Here is a 22,599-nt window from a genome sequence, read left to right as displayed (position 1 = left end):
AAAACATCACACCTATATACTTTTTTTGTCATCTTATGATCAAAGACCCACTCTGTTGCTACATTTCACTCAAGGCATCAAAGCTGTTATACTTGTTTCGCAGAGTGAGTGCTAAATACTTCCAGGCTCTCATGCTGACAGTGACCATTGTCAGCACCATCAAAATGAAGGACAGGAGCTTTGAGGTTCATTAGCTAAAATCAATGCCGCTTAAAAGGTGTGTTTCAAAGACTTGCGAAGGAACGCCAAAAAGCTGCAGAGATGCACAAATACACTTTTACACAGTCCCACAGAGGCCTTGGCTAAAGGTTGAGTGACTCTGCTGGCCTGCAATCAAGATCTATTAAGGTCTGTTGTTTTTCCAGCTTCCTCTGTGTAACCTTGCTACTTATTGGGGTGAAAAGGAAGACAACAACATTCTTGTAAAAACAGGCAAAAGTAATCAAGTACAGAGAGAAAATATTTATTTTTAAAGTAGATGGAAAATTGGGTCAACACACGAAACGGCAACTGAAATACAGGCCAAAAATCAATGAGGGACTGCGTGTTTGTGTTCCTTACTGAAGGATATATTAAGTATGTCATCATGTTGAGTGAACATAAGTGCTGTAGAATGATAAAGACAACATGTAGAAAAAATAAATGAGCAAAACATAAACATGAAAACATGAAAAAAGTCAAGTGAGCAATTAAGATTATAGTTGATTGTTTTCCAAATTGTTAATTGTGGAAAAACGTGGCTTTGCTTCTTTCATGGGAATAACTCAGAAAAACGGCGTGTTAATTAACTGCTGCAGGAGCCGACCACCTGTCGTCAACAAACACTGATTTCCATTCACCCGTGTGCTCACAAACAATCTGAAACTGGGCCGTTAACATACAAACACATGTTCACCTGCAGCTCATTTTCATCTGGGAGTTTGCAGCAGTAACGTGTTTATGTTTCAGTGTGTGGTCTTCAAATTAAAACGCAAGGAAATACATGAGAAGAGGATGAGGCAGCTGGACCAGGAAAGAGGGAAGGAAATGGTAAACGTGTGAAAGGAAAGACATGATAAACACCCAGACAAATACAGACAGGGCAGCAGCTTCGTTTGGTGCGAAAGGAGGGCAAGTGGAAAAGAGGACAAGAGGAGAAGATGGAGCAGGAGATGAAAATGTGACTGCTGGGATCCTACAGCAACTGAAAAGGAAAACCAAAGTTTTTCCAGTCCCTGAGCTACATGATGAATTCTCAAAGCAAATGATCACAGCAGTCATTTTCCTTACATAATCAAAAATCTAATTATATTAATGTTTCCTCATTTATCCAATACCCGCTTTAATTTAAAACTAAGAAGCTAAATGAATAAGATTACTTTTTAGAGTAAATGTTATGCATGGGCTAGTTACAGAACACCAAGGTTTTACAAGCCTAACATGCAGAGAGTTTGTTCTTGAACAGATTGTCAAGATATAATCGTGGATTGGAGGGTGTTCTGGTTTTAGAACCTCAGAGTTTTAACTGTGCTTTTGCTTGACAATTTTAAATTTCATAAGTCCAGTCTAGATTCTACCATCTGAGGTTTATCACTAAAATAAAGCCCTATCTAATTCATAGTGCCATTGAAAAGGAGTTTAACTCTTTCATTGCCTCTAGACTGGATCTGCAGCTCTCTCTATACCGGGATGAACAATTTCCTTCTTTGTCACCTGCAGCTAGTCCAAATGGCAGCTGTCCTTCTGCTAACTGGTGAAAGATGACATGAGCACATTACTTCCATATTGTTCTTCCTGCACTGGTATCCTGCACATTATAGAATTGTTTCTAAGATTTTGCTTCTTGTTTTTAAATGTTTTAACAGTCAGGCACCTCCTTACTTACACAAGCATGTTACCAGCAGAACTCTGTGGTCAGGGAACCTTTTAAGTTTTTATGTTCCTAGGACTCATCTTCTGAGCTGAGCGAATAAACAGAGCTTTCTTTGTTGTGGCTTCCAGTTTTTGGAATGATCTTTTACTCACTGTAAGGATGGCCAAGACTTTGAATGATTTTAAATTTCTTCTAAAGACTCATCTTTTTAACTTGGCTTTTACTTCTGGTTAAGCAGACGAATCCAGCTGGTTTTATTAATAGTTGTTTTAACTGCTCTGACTCTATTAGTTTTACTATAGATGGTGCATTTCAATGTGTATTTGTTGTTTTTTTCCTTTTATTTTATGGACCTGTACAGCACTTTGGGTTCTTTGGGTGTGGAAAGCACTTTATAAATACAGATTGATTGATTGATTGATTGATTGATTGATTGATTGATTGATTGATTGATTTGGACTAACAAGAACAATCTCAGTAAATTCTAAGTATCAACAGGCTGACAGAAATTTTAAAACAGTAGTGCCACAGACTTTGTCAGTCTGTTATGTTGTTCCATAAAAACAAACAATAAAACATTTTCATCTATTAGCAATGCATGATTGGTTAAAGCATACAGTTCAATAATGTGTTGCATTTTTACTCAGAAGCTGAATTTTCCAATTAATAAAAATGTAACCTAAAGTTAAAGATCTAGCTGGAAAGCTTTAGGTTTCCTACCACAAGCTCAAAATCAAGTATGGCTTTCTTGCATATAAATATGAAATTATTGGCACTTTCGTTATTTTTTATTGCATTAAATTTTCACAGACAGTACTCTATGATCTTATTCAGTAAACATGCAGCTCCAGTGTTTTAATAAGTTTAAAATGCAGGTAAATACTTTTTTAGCTTGAATTGTTAGTTAGCTTGGTCACTTTCAGACTAGATGCTCTTGAATTTTTTTGCTGCACTTCTCTTTTGTGAAGTTTCTGATGAAGCACATCAACATGCTTGATCATCTTTTTGGTTGTTGGTGCTTATAGCTCAACAACACAATTAGTTTATTCATATTTACCTTGTTTCCACGTTTAATATGTCTTCTTCTTGGAAGGGGTCAGAAGCTGAGCTTTGGCTGCTCATATGTTCATACTCTCTCTCTAGATTATACACTAGGTTCAGACATCCTGTTTAAGCTTTTCTTATTCCTGGGTAAAGAAATTCAAGGAGCTAGGAACTCTCTTTTCCATCCCACAGGTGGCACTGCAGGCTCAGGGCTTCTATGTTTACCCTTGTGTCTCTCCTAGATAAAGCCACAGCTGCTGATGCCATTAGTATTAGTATTATTTAGTACTCAGAAAATACTTCAGGACGAATTCTTCTTTGTTTTTGTCTGTGTCTGCCCTGCCCTTTCAAACCCCATGAAGTGATGGCAGTTGTTTGCATTTACTGAATCTGGTTCTGATGGAGGTTTCTTCTTGTTGAAAGAGAGATTCATTTTCTCTGTCACCACATGTTAGTCAGGATGAAGGACTGCTGCAAAGTCAACGACTCAATGCAATCAGCTGGATTTTCTTAGATAGGTAACCTATACCAGTTGGCATTATAAACTGAATTTGATTGCATTGTATTATTACCAGGATCAAATTGGAATGTACAGTACATGTCATTGAAACAGAATCCATCTATTTTTGGATTATGTTGGAAGGATTTTATTATATATTTCTGGACATGAACTGGACCTGTTTGCCTTGCAAGTTGTTTAGTGATGACATTGTGTGGTATATAAATATGCTAGACCGAATTCAACTGAAATAATTCAGCCATTTTTTTCTGAATACTACAACTGGCAGCCCAAGTACCTCCAGGTTCTAAATCAAACTGTCAGGTATCCAGGAGTTTGTGTTCTTGTGTTGTGTTATTCTGTTTGGAGTCACTAGGTTCTCCACTGGAGGGCACAACGTTACCTGCGCTGTTGGAGTACTGAAGGTCTGATCATCACAGGTGTGCTTCTGGATCAATATACTCCCACAATCTGTGGAAGTATATTAGGAGTTGGCTGCCAGTCTTTAGAAGCTTGACTGTTAACCTAAAGTGGTAAGTTAACCCTTCTGATTCTCCTTGTGTTTCTGATGTGACATTCTCCTCTCGTTTGTTCCTTGTTCAAGGCTTCCCTGCACTGACTCCAAGCTTAAATCTGAGTGTTCCTGGATCTCAAGCCTCAAGCCATCTACCTTCAAAAAATAACATCTGGATATACATTCCCGCTGCTGGCAGCCTTTAGGCTCCTCATTTTCCTCACCTCTGTGCAACCTATCCGTCCTCAAATGTTCACCTCAAGACCTTTACCCCTGCAGTTTCATTGCCCTCCTTCTCCACCACACACCACACCACACCAGCCTCATCCCCAGATTCCACACATTTCCCTGGCGTTGTCACCTACATTTACCACGAAGCCTCCACTATTCTTGACTCCATCATCACCTGGTCATATTACCTCCACTCACATCTCTTCACCTCCCCAGTGATGCTGCAATCTTATGTTGCGGAGAAGTTTCCAGCCAGGATCAAGATTAACTTAACCACATTCATCTTTGTTTTCAATAAACCTTTAAATCTTTCTTGTCTCCAGAAAGTGTTCGTGCATGTGGGTCAGACAATTAAACAAAACCATGACACAAACTCTAACAAAGCTGGATGGTTTATGTTCCCTAATTATTAAAACTAGGACAGGACATGCTTCCAATCCTTATCTTGTGACAAGAAAGCTGTTTCTTTTTCATAACAAGGGTTTAATTGTGGCCTTATACCTAGAAAACAGGTTGATAACTTAATTTGTTTACATAATGTCAACATAAAAAATATCCTCGTCTCATGAAAACTACAAATAATGTTGAAACCACAAAACCAAAAGAAGTGCTTTTATCACAAATACTGCCTGCTGACTCAACATAGAAATGTCACATGAAGCAACATCCATCTTTAACGAACAGCATCATGACTGTAATACTAAATGATGAAACTGGGTGCAAAAACCAGAACCACCTGTCACCAACTCGTTATCTCCAGAAAGCAAAGCTTGTTTTTCTCAAGTTAACATGCCACCACTGGACAACAAGCTGTGTGCTTTTATTAAGAAAACAGAATACTCTAGACAAAATCATATCTAATTTAATCATAGAAGTGCAGCAATCCACAGCTTCTGTATTCATTTAGAGAATTTTGAAGTGTCATATTACATTTATTTTTACAGCTTTATTCAAACTTCTGAATAAAAAGTATATTTCTGTATATTTACAAAATCAAAGCATTACTATTCTAAGGTTTTATTATGAGTCAATTTAATAAATATAGTAAAGTATTTAAGCTCCATGGAGTGCTCAGAGTTGGTCTGTTCTGTTATTCCAACTTGTTTTACACTGATGTCAGTTTAAAACTATGCAATCCTTACATCTGCAGAGCACAGCAAGGTAAGGTGCAACAGACCATTCAAAAGAGAAATGATCAATGTCTCAAGCAAGTTCTTAAAATAATATGTTAAGTGTTTGATTTATAGTTATCGAAAAACCCCTGTAACTGACTGGAATCATTTTAGACAAAGTTGTTTGTGTTTTTTATTCTCAATATATACAGATTTAGTGCAACGCTATAAATCACCATTTCTCATACAAAGTATTCATAATTCTCGAAACATTTACACAATTTGTCCCATTACAGCCACACTATGTATTGTACTATCCAATATAAAGTAGTTCTAAATTTTGAATTGGAAGGAAAATATTACATGGTTTTAAATATTTTCCAAATTAACTCAAAAAATCCAGTGCAAGCAATTGCCTTCATTAGTCACTACAGTGCCTTGCGAAAGTACTCGGCCCCCTTGAACTTTTCAACCTCTTGCCACATTTCAGGCTTCAAACATAAAGATATAAAATTCAAATTTTTTGTGAAGAATCAACAACAAGTGGGACACAATTGTGAAGTGGAATGAAATTTATTGGATGTGTCAAACAAATAAAAAACTGAAAAGTGGGACATGCAATATTATTCGGCCCCTTTGCGTTAATACTTTATAGGACCTACAGCTGCAAGTCGCTTGGGGTTTGTCTCTATCAGTTTTGCACATCGAGAGACTGAAATTCTTGCCCATTCTTCCTTGCAAAACAGCTCGAGCTCAGTGAGGTTAGATGGAGAGCGTTTGTGAACAGCAGTCTTCAGCTCTTTCCACAGACTCTCAATTGGATTCAGGTCTGGACTTTGACTTGGCCATGCCAACACCTGGATACGTTTATTTGTGAACCATTCCATTGTAGATTTGGCTTTATGTTTTGGATCATTGTCTTGTTGGAAGATAAATCTCCGTCCCAGTCTCAGGTCTCTTGCAGACTCCAACAGGTTTTGTTCCAGAATGGTCCTGTATTTTGCCCCATCCATCTTCCCGTCAGTTTTGAGCATCTTCCCTGTCCCTGCTGACAAAAATCAGGCCCAAACCATGATGCTGCCACCACCATGTTTGACAGTGAGGATGGTGTGTTCAGGGTGATGAGCTGTGTTGCTTTTGCGCCAAACATATCGTTTTGCATTGTGGCCAAACAGTTTGATTTTGGTTTCATCTGACCAGAGCACCTTCTTCCACATGTTTGGTGTGTCTCCCAGGTGGCTTGTGGCAAACTTTAAACAATACTTTTTATGGATATCTTTGAGAAATGGCTTTCTTCTTGCCACTTTTCCATAAAGGCCAGATTTGTGCAGTGTACGACTGATTGTTGTCCTATGGACAGACTCTCCCACCTCAGCTGTAGATCTCTGCAGTTCATCCAGAGTGATCATGGGCCTCTTCGCTGCATCTCTGCTCAGTCTTCTCCTTGTTCGAGATGAAAGTTTAGAGGGACTGCCGGGTCTTGGTAGATTTGCAGTGGTCTGATACTCCTTTCATTTCAATATGATTGCTTGCACAGTGCTCCTTGTGATGGTTAAAGCTTGGGAAATCTTTTTGTATCCAAATCTGGCTTTAAACTTCTCCACAACAGTATCTCAGACCTGCCTGGTGTGTTCCTTGGTCTTCATGATACTCTCTGTGTTTTGAACAGAACCCTGAGACTATCACAGAGCAGGTGCATTTATACGGAGACTTGATTACACACAGGTGGATTCTATTTATCATCATCAGTCATTTGGGACAACACTGGATCATTCAGAGATCCTCACTGAACTTCTGGAGTGAGTTTGCTGCACTGAAAGTAAAGGGGCCGAATAATATTGCACGCCCCACTTTTCAGTTTTTTATTTGTTAAACAAGTTTGATACATCCAATAAATTTCATTCCACTACACGATTGTGTCCCACTTGTTGATTCTTCGCAAAAAATTTGAATTTTATATTTTTATGTTTGAAGCCTGAAATGTGGCAAGAGGAACTGCCAAAACGCATATTGAGATGGTCACGTTTGCTGATGATTGGTTTGCTCATCTGAAGCATACAAGTGTCTGTTAACTCAAAGCCGAGGTAGGAAGACACAGCATATTAGGTCAAACACCTTAACAACAATTGAGCATGGTGCTGGAGTGGGGTTAGTTGGGTTTGTTTACCAGGACCAGCATAGCTTGTAGTCATTGAGTCGACTATGAAATCCTCTTTTTACCAAAATGATTTTAGAGTCAAATGTAAAGCCATCTGATGGACAGCGGACAAATGCGCAAATTTTGGTCATACAATAGGACAATGATTACAAACACAGCAGCAAATCTATGAAAGAATGGGAAATAAGAAAGAAATCACGGTGTTGCAAAGGACCATTCAAAGTTCACACCTCAAACTGACTGAAATGTTGTAGTCAGACCTCAAGGGAGGTGTGAAGAAACAGATTTCTGGAAACCATAACAATATTGTAAAGAAAAGTGGGACACAACGGTGAGAGAGTCTGATAAAGTCATACAGGAAACAACTAAAGTTATTGCTATTTTACAAGCATTTGAATCATGGGGTATACTTAGTTTATCCCTTGCCTGTACATAAAGTCTAAAGGGTAAATATACTCACTGACGGACTGCAGAAACTCACTATAGCTGATGGAAAAGAATCCATGACCTTGGGTCTTTATTAGAGACTCCACTTTTCACCAGATTTTTGGCACCTGCCTGCAGAGATTCACTCGCACTTATTCATAGGAGTTTTAGGAAGGTCAAACACAGATGCTCAGAAATAAATCTTCCTACAAGTAAGTCAAACCTTTATAGTCTTCATGTTCTTTTGTTATTAGACACAATTTTTTTGTCTCTGAGGACATACCTGACAAGTTTTGAAGCAGGCTTCCGTCTTCATTAGACAGACGAAGATAGAAGTCTCAGTCAAGACATGTCTGGTATTTCCTCAGAGACAAAAATGTTGTGTGTCTTCTAACAAAAGAATACAGATACAATGAACTTTATTGGAATAAAGTCAAATCCTTCCCCTATAATTTAAGAAGTATATTATTTAGGACACAACTACCAATGACAGATCAGTAGCATACCTAACATAAAACTACAGTTAAATCAGCCTAACAGCAAAGGCAACCACAGTATCATCTGACCTGGATCTCAAATTGCTTTTTTATCAGATGAATCTGGTGAATGCAGCAACAAACTGTGAAAACTTTGGATAAAGTGTCTCGAAGTGAAGGAGGGAGGCAATGATGATGAACCAGACTTCAAATCAGTTGATAAAGCAAATCAGTACTTAATATTTATTTTGATCATTCATAAACGTACAAAAAAAACTAAATTAAACTTGACATATGTGTCGGTATAATGTGTGTTACACTTACACCAATCAGGCATAACATTATCACAACTGGTGAAGTGTAAAAGGCTATTTATATGGGGTAAGAACGCTGTCAAAAATAACGTGTATGTAAAGACGGAAATGTGTGCATATTAGTCAATAGTTGTGCATAAGTAAAATATTGTATATTTTCTCTATAAGAATACAAAATAAAATGTTACAACTTCAAGAAATTACAAACACAAAGTTCAAGTTTACAGTTGTGGTTTATTCTTTATGAATACAATATGCTATAACAGTTTGTGAATACGATTTATTTTCTTTGTGAATACGAATTTACATCAGCGACTTGGTGTCACGTGATCTCAGGCTCAGAATATAGTGGGTGGAGTTATACAATGATGTACAGTAGGTGGCAGTATGCACCTCTGAATTTGTTGCGAACCGCTAGCAGAAGAAGAAGAAGCAGCAGCACTAGCGCCAAAAGAACGGACCAAGAAACTACGGAACAAAGCCAGGTAATGTTAAAAAGTTTATATATGTCTTAATGTCGTTAATATATGCTCTTGGTCCGTCATCTTGGCGCCAATGCTGCTGCTTCTTCTTCTCTTCTTCTGTTGGCGGTTCGCAACAAAGTCAGAGGTGCATACTGCCACCTACTGTACATAATGTATAACTCCACCCACTACATTCTGAGCCTGAGATCACGTGATACCAAGTCGCTGATGTAAATTCGTATTCTCAAAGAAAATAAATCGTATTCACAAACTGTTATAGCATATTGTATTCATAAAGAATAAACCACAACTGTAAACTTGAAATTTGTGTTTGTAATTTCTTGAAGCTGTAACATTTTATTTTGTATTCTTATAGAGAAAATATACAATACCTCTTTCGGATTTTACTTATGCACAACTATTGACTCATATACACACATTTCCGTCTTTACATACACGTTGTTTTTGACAGTGTTCTTAACCCATATATTTACCTCTTGATCAGGTTACCAGTTAATGGATGAAATGCATTAGACCACAGTTGAACATTTCTTTACTCAAAGATGATGTGTTAGAAGCAGGAGAAATGAAAAAGTGTAAGGATATGAGCAGCTTTGACAAGGGTTAAATTCTGATAGCTGACCAGCTGGGTGACTACAATGTTACAGAGGTGGTCATAATAATATGCCCACTTGCTCTAGCTCACAGTTACTTTGGTCAAATATGGTGATACAGCAAGATAAAACTCTGAGAAGAAGAAAATTCTCAAATTTGTAAAGCTGGAAAAAAAAATGTCAAAACCGGTGACCATCTTTTGAAGTTCCAGTCAAGCAACCTTCTGTCAAATACCTAATCAAATTATAACCCACATTAAATTAGCACCTGGTCAGTGCATAACTTGCCACAATATAGTACTTCGGACATACAGGAGTTGGAGTTTAGGGCTGAATTTATGTTTTTAATCAGCACAGAGAGGTGAGCTCAGCCCTCTGGCAAAGAAAGCTATCATCTGTCCAAAGGAAGGGGTTTTAATGAGCAAGACAAAAAGTTTAATCATGCTAAACATCTGCTGTACGGTGAAGCTTCTCATTCTCAGAGTCCCACAGAAAGATTATGAGGTTTATATAGAAGCAGTCCACTCTCCTCCTTCCTGTTTGTTGGTCACAGTCCAAATGGGACATGGCAGCTAGAGCAAAATAGTGAAAGAGAACCAGAAAGAGGCTACATTGTCCCATGTTTTGACAGATGTCCCAGTGTTGGACAGATAAATCTTCTTTACTGGCAATCAATGTGCCGTTGCACCCAAGAACAGCCGGCACATAACTCGTTCTATAATGTATGTGCCAGAAATGGTTCCCTCTGCAATCAGCTTTACCAACATACCCATGCAAACATACATGAATTAACAAGTGATGTTTTTTAATATTTAGTCACTTTCAGATAGATTAAGATCAGTTTAGAATCCCTTTTATGAAAGAGAAATAGTTTCAGGCTGATTAAATAAAAAATATTTTTTGGTTTCCAGACATTTTTTTTTTTTTTTTTGAGGTTAAATTTTCGGTGCAATATTTCGAATTGATTAATCAATAAATGTTAAAGAAGATTATCATTGGACTTTTAATGATTTAATTTAACTGTTGTTTTTCAGGGTGAATCGATTGTACAACATAATACTGCAGTCATTTTTGGGGAAACAATTTGGATTTATTGTAGATTCTCTTTAATCTGCAAAGTGTTAAAATTATACATACATTTGATTACAAGTCCCTCACTGAGATGCACTCCGACCACAACATTTTTGCTCTGACAAACATCAACTGAAATCTCTAAAGCTTATTGCAGAAAGGAGAAATGTTGACTTGAATTCTGTATATGCTGGGATTCAGATCTCCAACATTATTAATCTTTTTCTTTGTGGCAAAAAAATTATGTCAAATTTGAACGTTTACCTTTTTAACAAGGTTTTCCTCCAGGTTAATTGAAAATATTCTCCCTGGATCTTTAAGATCTAGTCAAAACAACCTTTTATGCCATGCGGATGGCATTTCCAGAATTTCCAGGATATAAATGTTTTTATGACCTCAAACTATATGAGATTGTTACTCAGTTAGTTAATAGATTGATGAAGGTTTTAGTCTCTTTGTCTCAAAAATGGGGTTTAGAAAAGATAATGGAATCCATTTTTTCCTTTGCTGTCAAGGTTGACATAGTCCACATCCAAAATCTACCTCAGATTGGTCCCTTGTGTCCCTCGGTCCCTTGTGATGACTCTTCCTCTACGAATGCATGCTGCTGAAACTTACGGTGGTTTTCTGACTCAGAGAATAGAGAACCTCCATTTTAATTAAAGTATAATTATTGAGCTTAACATACATGTAGATGCATGTAGAGGTGGGTAGTTTACATTAGAATAAAGAGGACTATGACAACAACAAAAAGCTAATTAATTGTTGGTGCTCCATGATTTGCACCATCCAATACGAAAAAACAGTAAAAAAAAAATTATTTGGATACAGTATATGTCTATATGACAGTCAAAAACATAGATTCTACCAATTGTAATTTTACCTGAAAAGAGATTTATTTCTATAGTAGTATCCAAATAACAGCATTATCCTGCTCTCAGAGGAAACAATAATAAACCAACATGCATGAAAGTTTGTCAAAATAATGCACGGTTTAAAAAATACTACGCAAAGAGCTACAAAGATGGATGAAAAAGTGCCCTAGCTCTGTTTAGGTGCAGTTTGCAAAGTGCTTTGGTTGGAAATGATGCCCCTTTTACACATACTTATGAAAAGCATTCCATATCTCACATTTCTTTATTAACAGGGAATTCCCCAGCTTTCTCCAGATTCGTGAGTGAAAGAAACATGCTCACAAGAGCAATGACAAAAAGTTTTAGCTTGTTGTGCTCAGACTAATGTGATGTTTTGAAAGATTTATTTCCTTGTCAAAAAATCTTAAGTACCCAGCAAGTACAAACATACAGACACCTTTGTCCAGTGGTTCTAAAGAAAAACTATCTATCTAGAAGTACCTGTTTGTTTTTTTTTTTTAAAGTTGATGTGATTTTGTACAGGGCTTCATTACTGTTACACAGACGATTACACAGAGTTAAGTCGAACTAACATTACTGGGTGACCATTAGTTAACACAGAAAAAGATATGTTATGTCTTATAGTGGCACTGAATATATGCAGTACCTTGCAAAAGCATTCATACCCCTTGAACAAATTTTTTCAAATTTTTTTCCATCTTCTTATCAACCCTGATCAGTCTTAAGTTCCCGTTAAGAAATGCATCCACAGCATTATGCTGCCACCAATATTCACAGCAGGAATAGTGTGTTCAGGGTTGAGTGTAGTGTTAGTTTCCTGCCAAACATGGCGTTTTGCATGTGAACTGAACAGTCTTTTCTACATGTTTACTGTGTTTCCAACAAAGCTTTTGGCAAACTGCATTCGGGACTTGTTCTGGCCGTCTTTCATCAATCATTTGGTCCTTTTTCATTCTTACATAAAGGTCAGATCTGTGGTGTGTAAAACTAAAAGTTGTCCTGTCTAGAGATCCCCCCCCACCCGAGCTTTGGATCTTTGCAGCTTCTCCAGAGTTGCCTGTCAGTTTATTTGGACAGCCATGTTTTGTTTTGTTTACAGTTGTCCCATACTCTATATTCAGATAATGATTTGAATTGGGTATTAGTGAGGGGTTTTAAAGTGAAGGGGTCTGAGTACAAATGCAGACCACAGCACTATAATGCACTCTTTTATGTTGGTCTATCACGCAAAATCCATTTATAAGATGACAAAATGTGAAAAGGTTCTACAAGAATTGATACTTGTGCAGCACAGTATATCAGAGTGATTGTGTTGTTGAACTTAAAACTGTGAAGAGAAAAATAAAGAACTGCAATTGCTAGAACTTCTCTATAATGTTTGTGTTGGTTTGAACATAAGGAAGCTGATGGTGTGGAAGTAGTTGGAGGTAATAGCTGTTGTATGTATCTGTATGTATCTTTTCTCCCATGCACCAATCTGTGTTTGACACCAAAGGTGTGTGTGTTTTTTAACTGTTTCATGCAGAGACAATTACTCTGCGTTAAATGAACTATGGAGGTTTGCAATGAACTTAACTGGAGCAGACAAAAAAGGGAGTAGGCACATGTTTGGGTCTTATTGGAATGCTGCAACTCTAGAATTATGTTTGGACTTTCATTGGTTTCCATATCAGTAGTTAAGGTGAGCCAGGAATTATCAAAATGTTTCTCTTTTTAGGTTTTACACAACAGAAACAGAAAAATTCTCAGAAAACCATGACAAATAGTATCAGGATCAAGATTTATATGTATGTGAATATGTAGTATGAAGGTCATTTACATGCACATGGAAGAAACTAGTATTCCTGTTTGTACCTGTCTGAATGGTTGGACTGACGCCTGCAGGGCACAGTGTTGCGGACGCATGTGCCGGTTCCTGGGTCCACGTTCTCAACCATGACAAAGGGATGCTCCTCCAGGGTGGCCACCGTCAGATGACGGTCATCAGATATGTGCTCCAGGAAGCTGCCATACCGTGGCCAGATGGGGTAGCGAACCTGAAGGATGCCGCGAGCAAACGTGCCCACCTGAAATGGTAAACGTGGAGAGAGAAAGAGCAAGTTGGTATTGCGAACATGCCCATTCGAATCTGAGCGGCGACCTTCATGTCAACCTCTTTTCTTTTCACAAGCCATTCCCTACAGGCATAGGTGAATTTATTAAATTATTTAACAGAATTTGCATGTGCTGACCTGGGGATTAGGACATAAAAGGAGAGCACAGTCGAGTTTAACAAATTCTGCACAGACTTAAATCTCTTTAAACAAGGGGAGTGACAAACACCTACAGCTAAAAAAAAGAGGCAGTTTACAGCATTACAATTATAAAACCCTTGATCTACCCTTAATATGTGTTCATTTTGTTGAATAATGCTCCAGTTATTAATTTTTCTAACTCAACAATTACAAGTCACAGTTCATAAATGTGAACTGTTCCAGTGGCAACTTAAGTTTATAATAGTTTTTTTGTTTGGCTCTTTAAAAAGTTTACTGCCTCAACAAATGTTCAGACACTGTCACATTACAACACTGCAACATCTTTTGACTTAAAGCAACAGATCAACACAAAGTAGATCATAATTGTGAAGTGGAGGGAAAGGTTAAATTGTTTTCAAGTTTTTTCAAAAGAAAATCTCTAACCTGTGGTGTGCATTTGTATAACCACCAAAATAAAATGGAGAACATTGGTGAAGAAACAACTTTATTTAGAATGTGAACATGACACACAAGTTAGGGATAAAGTTGAAAAGAAGCTCAAAGCAGGGTTAGGTTATGAAACAACATTTCCAGCTTTGAACCTCTCATGAAGCACTATTCAATCTTTCATTAATTACTGAATCAAATATGAAATATTTTGTATAGACTTCGCAGACTGGGCAAGGAGAGCTTTATTCACAACAACAGCCAAAAGGCAAATTGTAATTCTGGGCGAGCTGCAGAGATCCACAACTCAGGTAAGAGAATCTGTTGAGAGGAAAACTACCAGAAAAAAAAGCAATTGTTCCCAGGAAGCAAGAAGTCAAATTAACAGTTTGCCACAAGACGTGGTGAAAACAGTAAACATGTAGAAGATCTTCTGGTCAGTTGAGACCATAATTTTAATGTTTGGCCTACATTCAAAATGTAATGTGTAAAGGATAGACTCAAAATCCACCACAGATATCAGATCATGTATGCGTGTTTATTTTATTTTCTGAAAAGTAAATATTTTTAGCCAGCTTTAACTGAGCTAAGAATTTGTCATGTATATGACCATTTTACAGTTTTAGTTTATTTATCTATACTTGGTCTTTCATTAACTGTTGACTAATTGCACAGATCATTAAACATGGCAAAAGAGCAGCCAGCATGCAAGAAGAATCAAAAAGTCTGCAGCTGTAAATAACTTGTGCAAAACCCACCTCTAATAATAATTATTTGAATAAAAATATGCGTGCGTTCTCACCGGGTACTCCAGCTTCTTCCCACAGTCCAAAAACATGACTATCTCTAAATTCCCCTTAGGTGTGAATGAGTGTGTGCATGTTTGTTTGTCTTGTATGTCTCTGTGTTGCTCTGCGATGGATTGGAGACCTGTCCAGAGTGTATCCTGCCTCTCGCTTGTAGACTGGAGCTGCAAGTTGATGCTCTGCAGGGATTTTAACTGGTGAATCTGAGAGCTATCAGATTGACACGTGACCTCATCCAGCACTTTTAAAATTCTATTTAAAATAATAAAACATCACACTACGTTTGCAGTCGTTTTGTGTTATAAACTACATTTGTTTGTGTCCTTTAGCAGTATTATTCCTTTGTGTTGCTGTCATGTACAAATCTGACAGAAATGTCTATTTTACCATAATTAATTTATCAAAGTTGCAAATTCTGTGGGAGAGGTCACCAAAACTATGATTAAACAGGGGTGCGGTATTTAAATCACAAGGGTTTTCAGCCACATTTACCAATGTTCATATCAGAGGATTGGCCATTATATGCACCTTTCATGAATCACACAACTTGTCCTTTGTCCATTTCTGCACCAGTTATTCATAAATAAGGACCCTGGATGTGCAATGATGGTAGAGACAGACCTCCAAAGACTTGTAGCTGTCACTGCAGCAATGTCACTTCCTTTCCACTTTTTAATTGTGTGCTACTCTTTGTTAGGCTACCACATAAAATCACAATTTTATGAAATTTTATGTTGTATTATTACATTGTGGCTGACTTTGGTGGATTTGCAGTGAACTTCAAATGATTGTTTTGTGATAAAGCTCAAGGAACTGAAAATAAATTACCTAACACAGATTTTGACAGTGTAACAAGAGTAGTATTCAAAGGAAGTAACAAATTGTGTTTTCTAATCCAAACAAAAGAATCTTGGGACTGGAACTGGAAGAGCCCTTCAGATGTCAGCTCTGAACTTTATGAAATGGTCTTTGTCACATCAGCCAACCCAATGAGCCACACTGAACTCAATGTTTGCTGACTTACTGAACAGGAAAACCCAATTTCTTAAATACTTTTTTATTACCTATTCTGATTGGTTTCTAGGCTCACTCGTGCAGATGTTCTTTCTTTGTGATACATGAATTTTACATATTTACTAAAAAACTACTATATAGGGAGTTATCTTCCTTTGAATGACAGAATCAGACCACTGTCCATAATGAAGAACAGTTACTTTTGTTATGCCTTTACAGGATAGATACACATGATATTAGAGAAGATAGAAGCTATTTCATTTACTTTTTATTCCCCATTGGAGTAGCAAACTTCAGTTCAATTCAATTTATTTGTAGACCACCAATCCAAAAAATAAATTGCATTTCAAGGTACTTTACAAAAAACAAACAAAAAAAAACATGCTATTTATCCACAGAAATATCAGTCATTTTAATCCAATCATATAAGTATATTCAAAGTCAATTACATATATTCAAACTTGATCTTTGAACAGTGGAGAGTGGAATGCCTATGTAGTGTCATTAACTGTTGAGCAATCCCTCACACTGGGCACGCCTGTAGCGACAGTGTCGAGTGGAAATGCCCTTTCAAAGGAAGGAACCTCCAGCAAAACCTGGTTCAGTGTGAACAGCCTTCTACTGAGACCAAATAGGGGTTTGAGAAAACAGAGTATACACACAAAAAGTACAGAAGCACTGATCCAGGACTACTCTATGTTAAACAGAAAAAAGATAATTAATGACAGGAATAGCCACTTTAGTGTCTTTATCTAGGAGAGAAACATAGCAAAACATAAAAGCTCCCAGCCTCTCAGTCTACAGGATGAAAAACAGTGCACAGTTAGCTGCAGAAGGGACAAGTGTGTCATCTATAGAAAGAGAACATGGCGCTATTGGCTCAGCTGATGGCTCCCTCCAGGAAGGTGTTAAAACATATGGAATACTATAAACTAGGCTAAGATACAGAGCAGGGATTATGGAAGTGTAAAAGCATATTACACACAAACAAAATATTCTCTGGGCTTCTTTAAGCATCAGCCATAACACTTCACTCATACTCATACCCTATTTACATGTCTGGACTTTAAGATAAATGAGGAATACATTTTTTAGATAATGAAATTGACCCGGTGAAGCATTGACTCCACTACCTCACTGAAGATGTGCTGTGCATCTTGGTTCTTAGAATCTGGCACCAACAACTTAGCAGGAGATCCTTTAATCAGGTATGCTGCAAGGTTGAGCCTGCATGGATCTGACTTGTTTATTCAGCAAATCCCACATTTGCTCGATTGGATTGAAATGTGGAGAACGTTTAGGCCAAGTCAAGGGCAGAAAGAAAACATGACTTTCTTCCATTGCTCCCTGATCCAGTTTTAAAGCTCGAATCCCCATTGGTAGGGCTTTGGGTGGTGAAGAGGGGCTGGTCTTCTTGAGTTCAAACCTTCAATTAATTATAGTGAAGCTGAAATAAAGTTAATCTGCTCTAGTTGGATTTTCCTGCTTATTTGCTCATTTGCAACCTTTAGCTTAAGCGATCGTGTGCAGAGAGGTTACAAAAGTATCAGTCAGGAGATGAGCACTGTCCTATTTCTAAGTCATGGTACAATGAAGACAATCATCAATAATTGGAGAAAATGTAAGACAACAGTGACATTGTAAAAACTGGTACAACCCCAATTCCAATGAAGTTGAGACGTTGTGTAAAACGTAAATAAAAACAGAATATAATGATTTGAAAATCCTGTTCAACCTGTATTCTTTCCACAGTTATTGAAAAGACAAAATTGACACTGGTCAGGAAGACTCCCAAGAGGCTAACAGCAACACTTTAAATGTTGATGTCACTTAAAATGGGACAATGTACAACTCAAAAATAAATGTCATCATTTGATGTGTTCTACCAAATAATAGATTTTGGTTAGTTTACATCAGCAGTCCTTTTGCACCCTAAAGGTGCTGCAGAAATTTCCAACAATTACTGGTTGTTTTCTTCGTACAACAGCAATATCCTTTGTTCTTTATAGTAGGGTGAAATACAGAATTGTTTTCTTCCAAAGAAAACAATCAGGCCTGACTAAAATCTACTAAAAACATTGCGGGAGTTATGGTGTGAGGTCATGTTTTTAGGGTTTGATGGAACAAAGCATGAAGTTTTGAGCACAAATTTCAAAGGCATGTTTGGCTTAAAAACAGTTAATCACCAGAAGAATACCGTGCGCACAATGAAACATGGTGGTGGCGGTATCTTGCTTTGGAGTTATGTTCCTTTAGATGAGTTAAATAAAAAGGTGCTTCACCATAGTATTATATCTAAGGCTGCATTCACACTGCATGCAAATGTGACCCAAATGCAACTTTTTGGCCATATGTGACCCATATCTGACTTTTTCATAGCAATCTGAACAGCCCAATCCAGATCTTTTTTACTTCCAGAGAAATCCGAATTGTGCCACTTTCATATGAGGCACAAAATCGGATAAGTATCCTACAGTTTTTAAAGCATCCGCAGTCCGAACGGTCATGTTGTATTTCATCTGACTTTTACGTTATTGTCCTTGCTCATGCTCTACAGAGGTAGCAGTCACTGTTCCACAAAAGGCCATTGATTGTAGTTGTGCTCTCATTTTTCTTACCTTTATGTTCATAATATTGTTGGCTCCCATGGCACAACAACATAATAATAACACAAAGACCTTGACATGTATTATTACTTCCGCAAAAAGTGCGCTGCTGTGTGATTGGTCGCTTTGGGGTTGTGAACCATTCAGGTTGGCGTCTGATATAATTAGTAGTTTTAATGACCACGCTAAAAAAATCAGTTTTCAGCAAAAAAAAATTGGCATTGAGCATCTGACCTGCAGTGTGAACGTAGCTAAGAGTAAGCTCACACAATCTTTTTTATTTATTTTTATTCAAACAGATTTCTTTGTTTTTGAGTTGTATTGCTCAGGATAGATGACATTTGAGCCAGGGTGACAGCAAAGAGGCCCTCCGAACTTCAAAGATTTTGAGCTTATCCAGAAAGATACGTAAATCACATCAAAACCAGTGGAAACATGCAAGAAGCTGATCAGTGATTGTATCAAACCTGAAGGGTGGGATTTCTTTATTTCCGAGATTTATCAATTGATTACTACTACTATACAATGGTATAAGTAATTCACATAGTTGCGGACAAAACTCCAATTATGATCAACTTAATTAAAATGTTATTTTTTCCCAAATTTAACTAACTAAAAACGTTGACCATGAATCTAGTGCAGAGATTCTATTGAGTGTTGTAATGAAAAAACAAGAGGCTATGAAAATGGGCAACAACTATGCAGGCAGAAAAGCAAACCAGTTTATTGAAAGATAACAGAGAGATTATGGTTCAACAACCGGATCTTCAGAGGGTGGTTCTCGCTTGACTCTGGGGAAGAGAGTTAAGATGATTATGGTCTTGCAGAGCAATGATTCTGATATTTTTACAGAGCTGGTGAGAAAAGTACTTACTGTAGGAGAAGGACAGAGACAGATCAGAAAACTGTAGGTGACTCACAGAGGCAGGGTTAGCAGGAGGAGTAACGGGGAGGTTTCAGGTCTGATTCTCACACGGTTTGATCCTTTCAGATGATGTGCTCAGGTGAATGATGAGGTTGGAGGGTGGACAGGCAGGTGCACTGAGAGTAAGTGATTCTTGGCGGTGTCTCGCTGAACCAGGGAGGAGGATATCAGGAAGGGGATGGAGATTCAGGGTTGGATATAAGGATGAGGAGTTCCAAGGAGATCACTTGAACAAGGCTTGAAGAACAGGGTCAGGAATTCCTTAGCAGATGAGTTCAGTCTGGAGAGAAGGAGCAAAGACTTTGGTAAAAGCAGGTTTACAAAGAAACAGATTATCTAAGAACGCTGGTCAGCTTACCATTCTAGCTGAGCTAGCGAACTGAGGTCTCCCTACAGGTCTCTGCTCCTTAAGAAAACCTCCTGATTAGGTCCAACTAGTAGCACCTGTGAGGCTGAGCCTGCCAATCACCCCCTGCAGGAAGAGACAGAAACCAAATACAGCAAACCCCCTGTACACATCCCCCCTAAACGGACGCCTTCTGGTGGATGTCCAGAGGAGGAAGAAGCCGCAGCTTCAAAATTGGAGATAAGGGGTCCAGGATAAAGCGTCGGGCAACCCAGGATAGATACTCTGGACTGTACCCCTCCCAGTCGACCAGATACTGGACTCCAAGACCCCTATGCCACAAGTTCACAATGTGGCAGACAGAAAGCAGACACAAAGGTCTAAAAAGGACTGGTTTGATCTGCAACACATGAAAAGTAGGATGGACACGACGGTGAAAAGGCAGAATTAGGCGGACAGAGGTAGTGCTAATAATAGATTCTATCTTGAAGGGACCAAGGAACCTATGTGTTAGCTTTTTAGGGTAAGCTTTGAGGGAAAAGTTCTTAGAGGGTAGCCAAACCTCCTGTCCAGGGGAGTAGGTGGGAGCCGGGATTTGTCTTCTTTCAGTGTACCTTTCATTTTGGTGAGAAGTTCGTTAGAGGGCGGCCTTGGTCTGGTTTTAGATCTGACAGAAGGTAGGACTGTGTTAGGGAAAGACGTGGGGAGAAGTGATGGTTTATAGCCAAGTGAGGCTTTGAAAGGAGATAGACCGAAGCTGCAGAGGCATAAGAGTTATGTGTATACACGACCCAAGTCAGGTAATTGCTCCAGGATGTAGGGTTATTTGTACAGAGGCAGCGGAGAATATTTTCAAGTTCTTGGTCAAGTCTTTCACATTGACCATTAGTTTGGGGTTGTAAACCCGAAGATAGCTGAGTCTTGGCAACAAAAATCCCAGATTGGGAATCCAGACCTGTGAAAGGAATTTTGGTCCCAGGTCAGAGATAATTTCAGATGGGATGCCATGGAGCTTAAAAAGGTGATTTATAAGAAGTCATGCTGTTCACAGCAGATGGGAGCCTAGTGAGTGCAATAGGATGGGAAGCCATTGAGAAGCGATCAATAATGGATACAATCACTTTTATTCTTGGAAAGAGGTAACCCGGTAACAAGGTCCAATGCAATATGTGACCAGGGATGGATAGGTAAGGGCAAAGGTTGGAGTAACCCAGCAGGAGCTCTGTATGAGTCTGTATTGCTATCACAGGTGGTACATGGAGAAACATTTTCAGCCACATCTTTATCGAGACACTGCCACCAGAAGTATCGGCAGATTAGAGCAATTGTACGACTTGAACCTGGATGGGCTGAGAACTTTGAGGTGTGTGCCCACTGGATCACCTGGGACCTGATGCTGAATGGGACATAGAGGGTGGACCTTCTCCCGGATCCGGTTCATCCTGTAGTGCTCTGCAGATCCAGTTCTCCAGGTACCAGGAGAAAATGACTACAACACATGACAGCGGAATGATGCACGTTGGTTCAGGGGAGCCTTCTGTCATGGAGAATTGCCTGGAGAGACCATCAGGTTTAACCTTCTTGAGGCCAGGATGGTAGGTGATAATGAAGTCAAAACGGGAAAAGAAAAGGGACCAACATGACTGAGGAGGATTAAGGCGATTGGCAGATTGGATAAAGGCGTGGTTCTTATGGTCTGTCCAAATGATCATGGATTGAGAGGTGCCCTCCAGCTAGTGTCTCCATTCTTCCAAGGACATTCTAATGGCGAAGTGCTCCCGATCTCAATCGTCATAGTTTCACTCTGCAGAAGAAAATCTTTTGGAAAAGAATGCTCACAAGTGGAGCTTACCATTGGAAAGAGATCGTTTTGAGAGTACAGCTCCAACTCCGGTATCCGAGGCATCCACCTCCAGAACAAACTGGATCTTGGGATCTGGATGTGTCAAGATAGGGGCAGTGTAAACCCTCTTCCTGAAAGTCTGGATGGCGACATCGCCTTCTGGGGACCAGGCAAATTGTTTCTTAATTGAGGTGAGTGCTGTGAGAGGAGAAGTAAGTAAACTAAAGTCACAGATTAAGCAATGGTAGAAGTTGGCATATCCTAGAAATTGCTGGAGCTCTTTTCAGTTACTGGGTATGGACCAATCTTAAACTGCAGCGACCAGGAGCAGGCCCCGGCGACGAGCCAGGACATGGACTGTGTCTCTCGGCTGGCCTGGGAACCGCTTGGGGTCTTCCCGGAGAATCCGGAGGAGCTGTCTGGAGAGAGGGACGTCTGGGTGTCTCTACTAGTTCTGCTGCCCCCGTGACCCAGTCCCGGATAAAGCAGAAGACGACAAGTACAAGGACCTTAAAAAGAGCTCTGTGACATATTGTTATAACAGATGAGCTACAGGACATAATCGAGAGAGGATGAACAGGGAGTGAGTGATCTGAATGTTATGAGATGAAAATAAAATGGGAAAAGGCTTCAGAAAATTCAGACCTTGCATGTGATGTTTTGTTACTTGCAAACTTTAACTCTCATGGTAATATAAAGACACAGAAAGCATCTGAGAGTTTTGCACA

At 38.7% G+C, this 22,599-nt stretch overlaps 1 protein-coding gene across 5 annotated transcripts in view; it reads right to left on the bottom strand.

Moving 5' to 3' along the window:
* The window catches only part of LOC124875669 (glutamate receptor ionotropic, NMDA 2C-like), a 103,904-nt gene that overhangs the window by 30,243 nt on the left and 51,062 nt on the right, over positions 1 to 22,599 (bottom strand). For all 5 annotated transcript variants that reach the window (XM_047377958.1, XM_047377961.1, XM_047377963.1 and 2 more), the window contains exon 8: positions 13,505 to 13,716. In XM_047377958.1, the coding sequence (XP_047233914.1) occupies positions 13,505 to 13,716 (212 nt within the window). The remainder of the gene's footprint in view (positions 1 to 13,504; positions 13,717 to 22,599) is intronic.

Source organism: Girardinichthys multiradiatus, chromosome 10 (genome assembly GCF_021462225.1).
Source record: "Girardinichthys multiradiatus isolate DD_20200921_A chromosome 10, DD_fGirMul_XY1, whole genome shotgun sequence".
Classification (NCBI taxonomy): domain Eukaryota; kingdom Metazoa; phylum Chordata; class Actinopteri; order Cyprinodontiformes; family Goodeidae; genus Girardinichthys; species Girardinichthys multiradiatus.
Note: the sequence above shows the minus strand (reverse complement) of the source record. Positions and strands in the feature narration are given on the sequence as shown.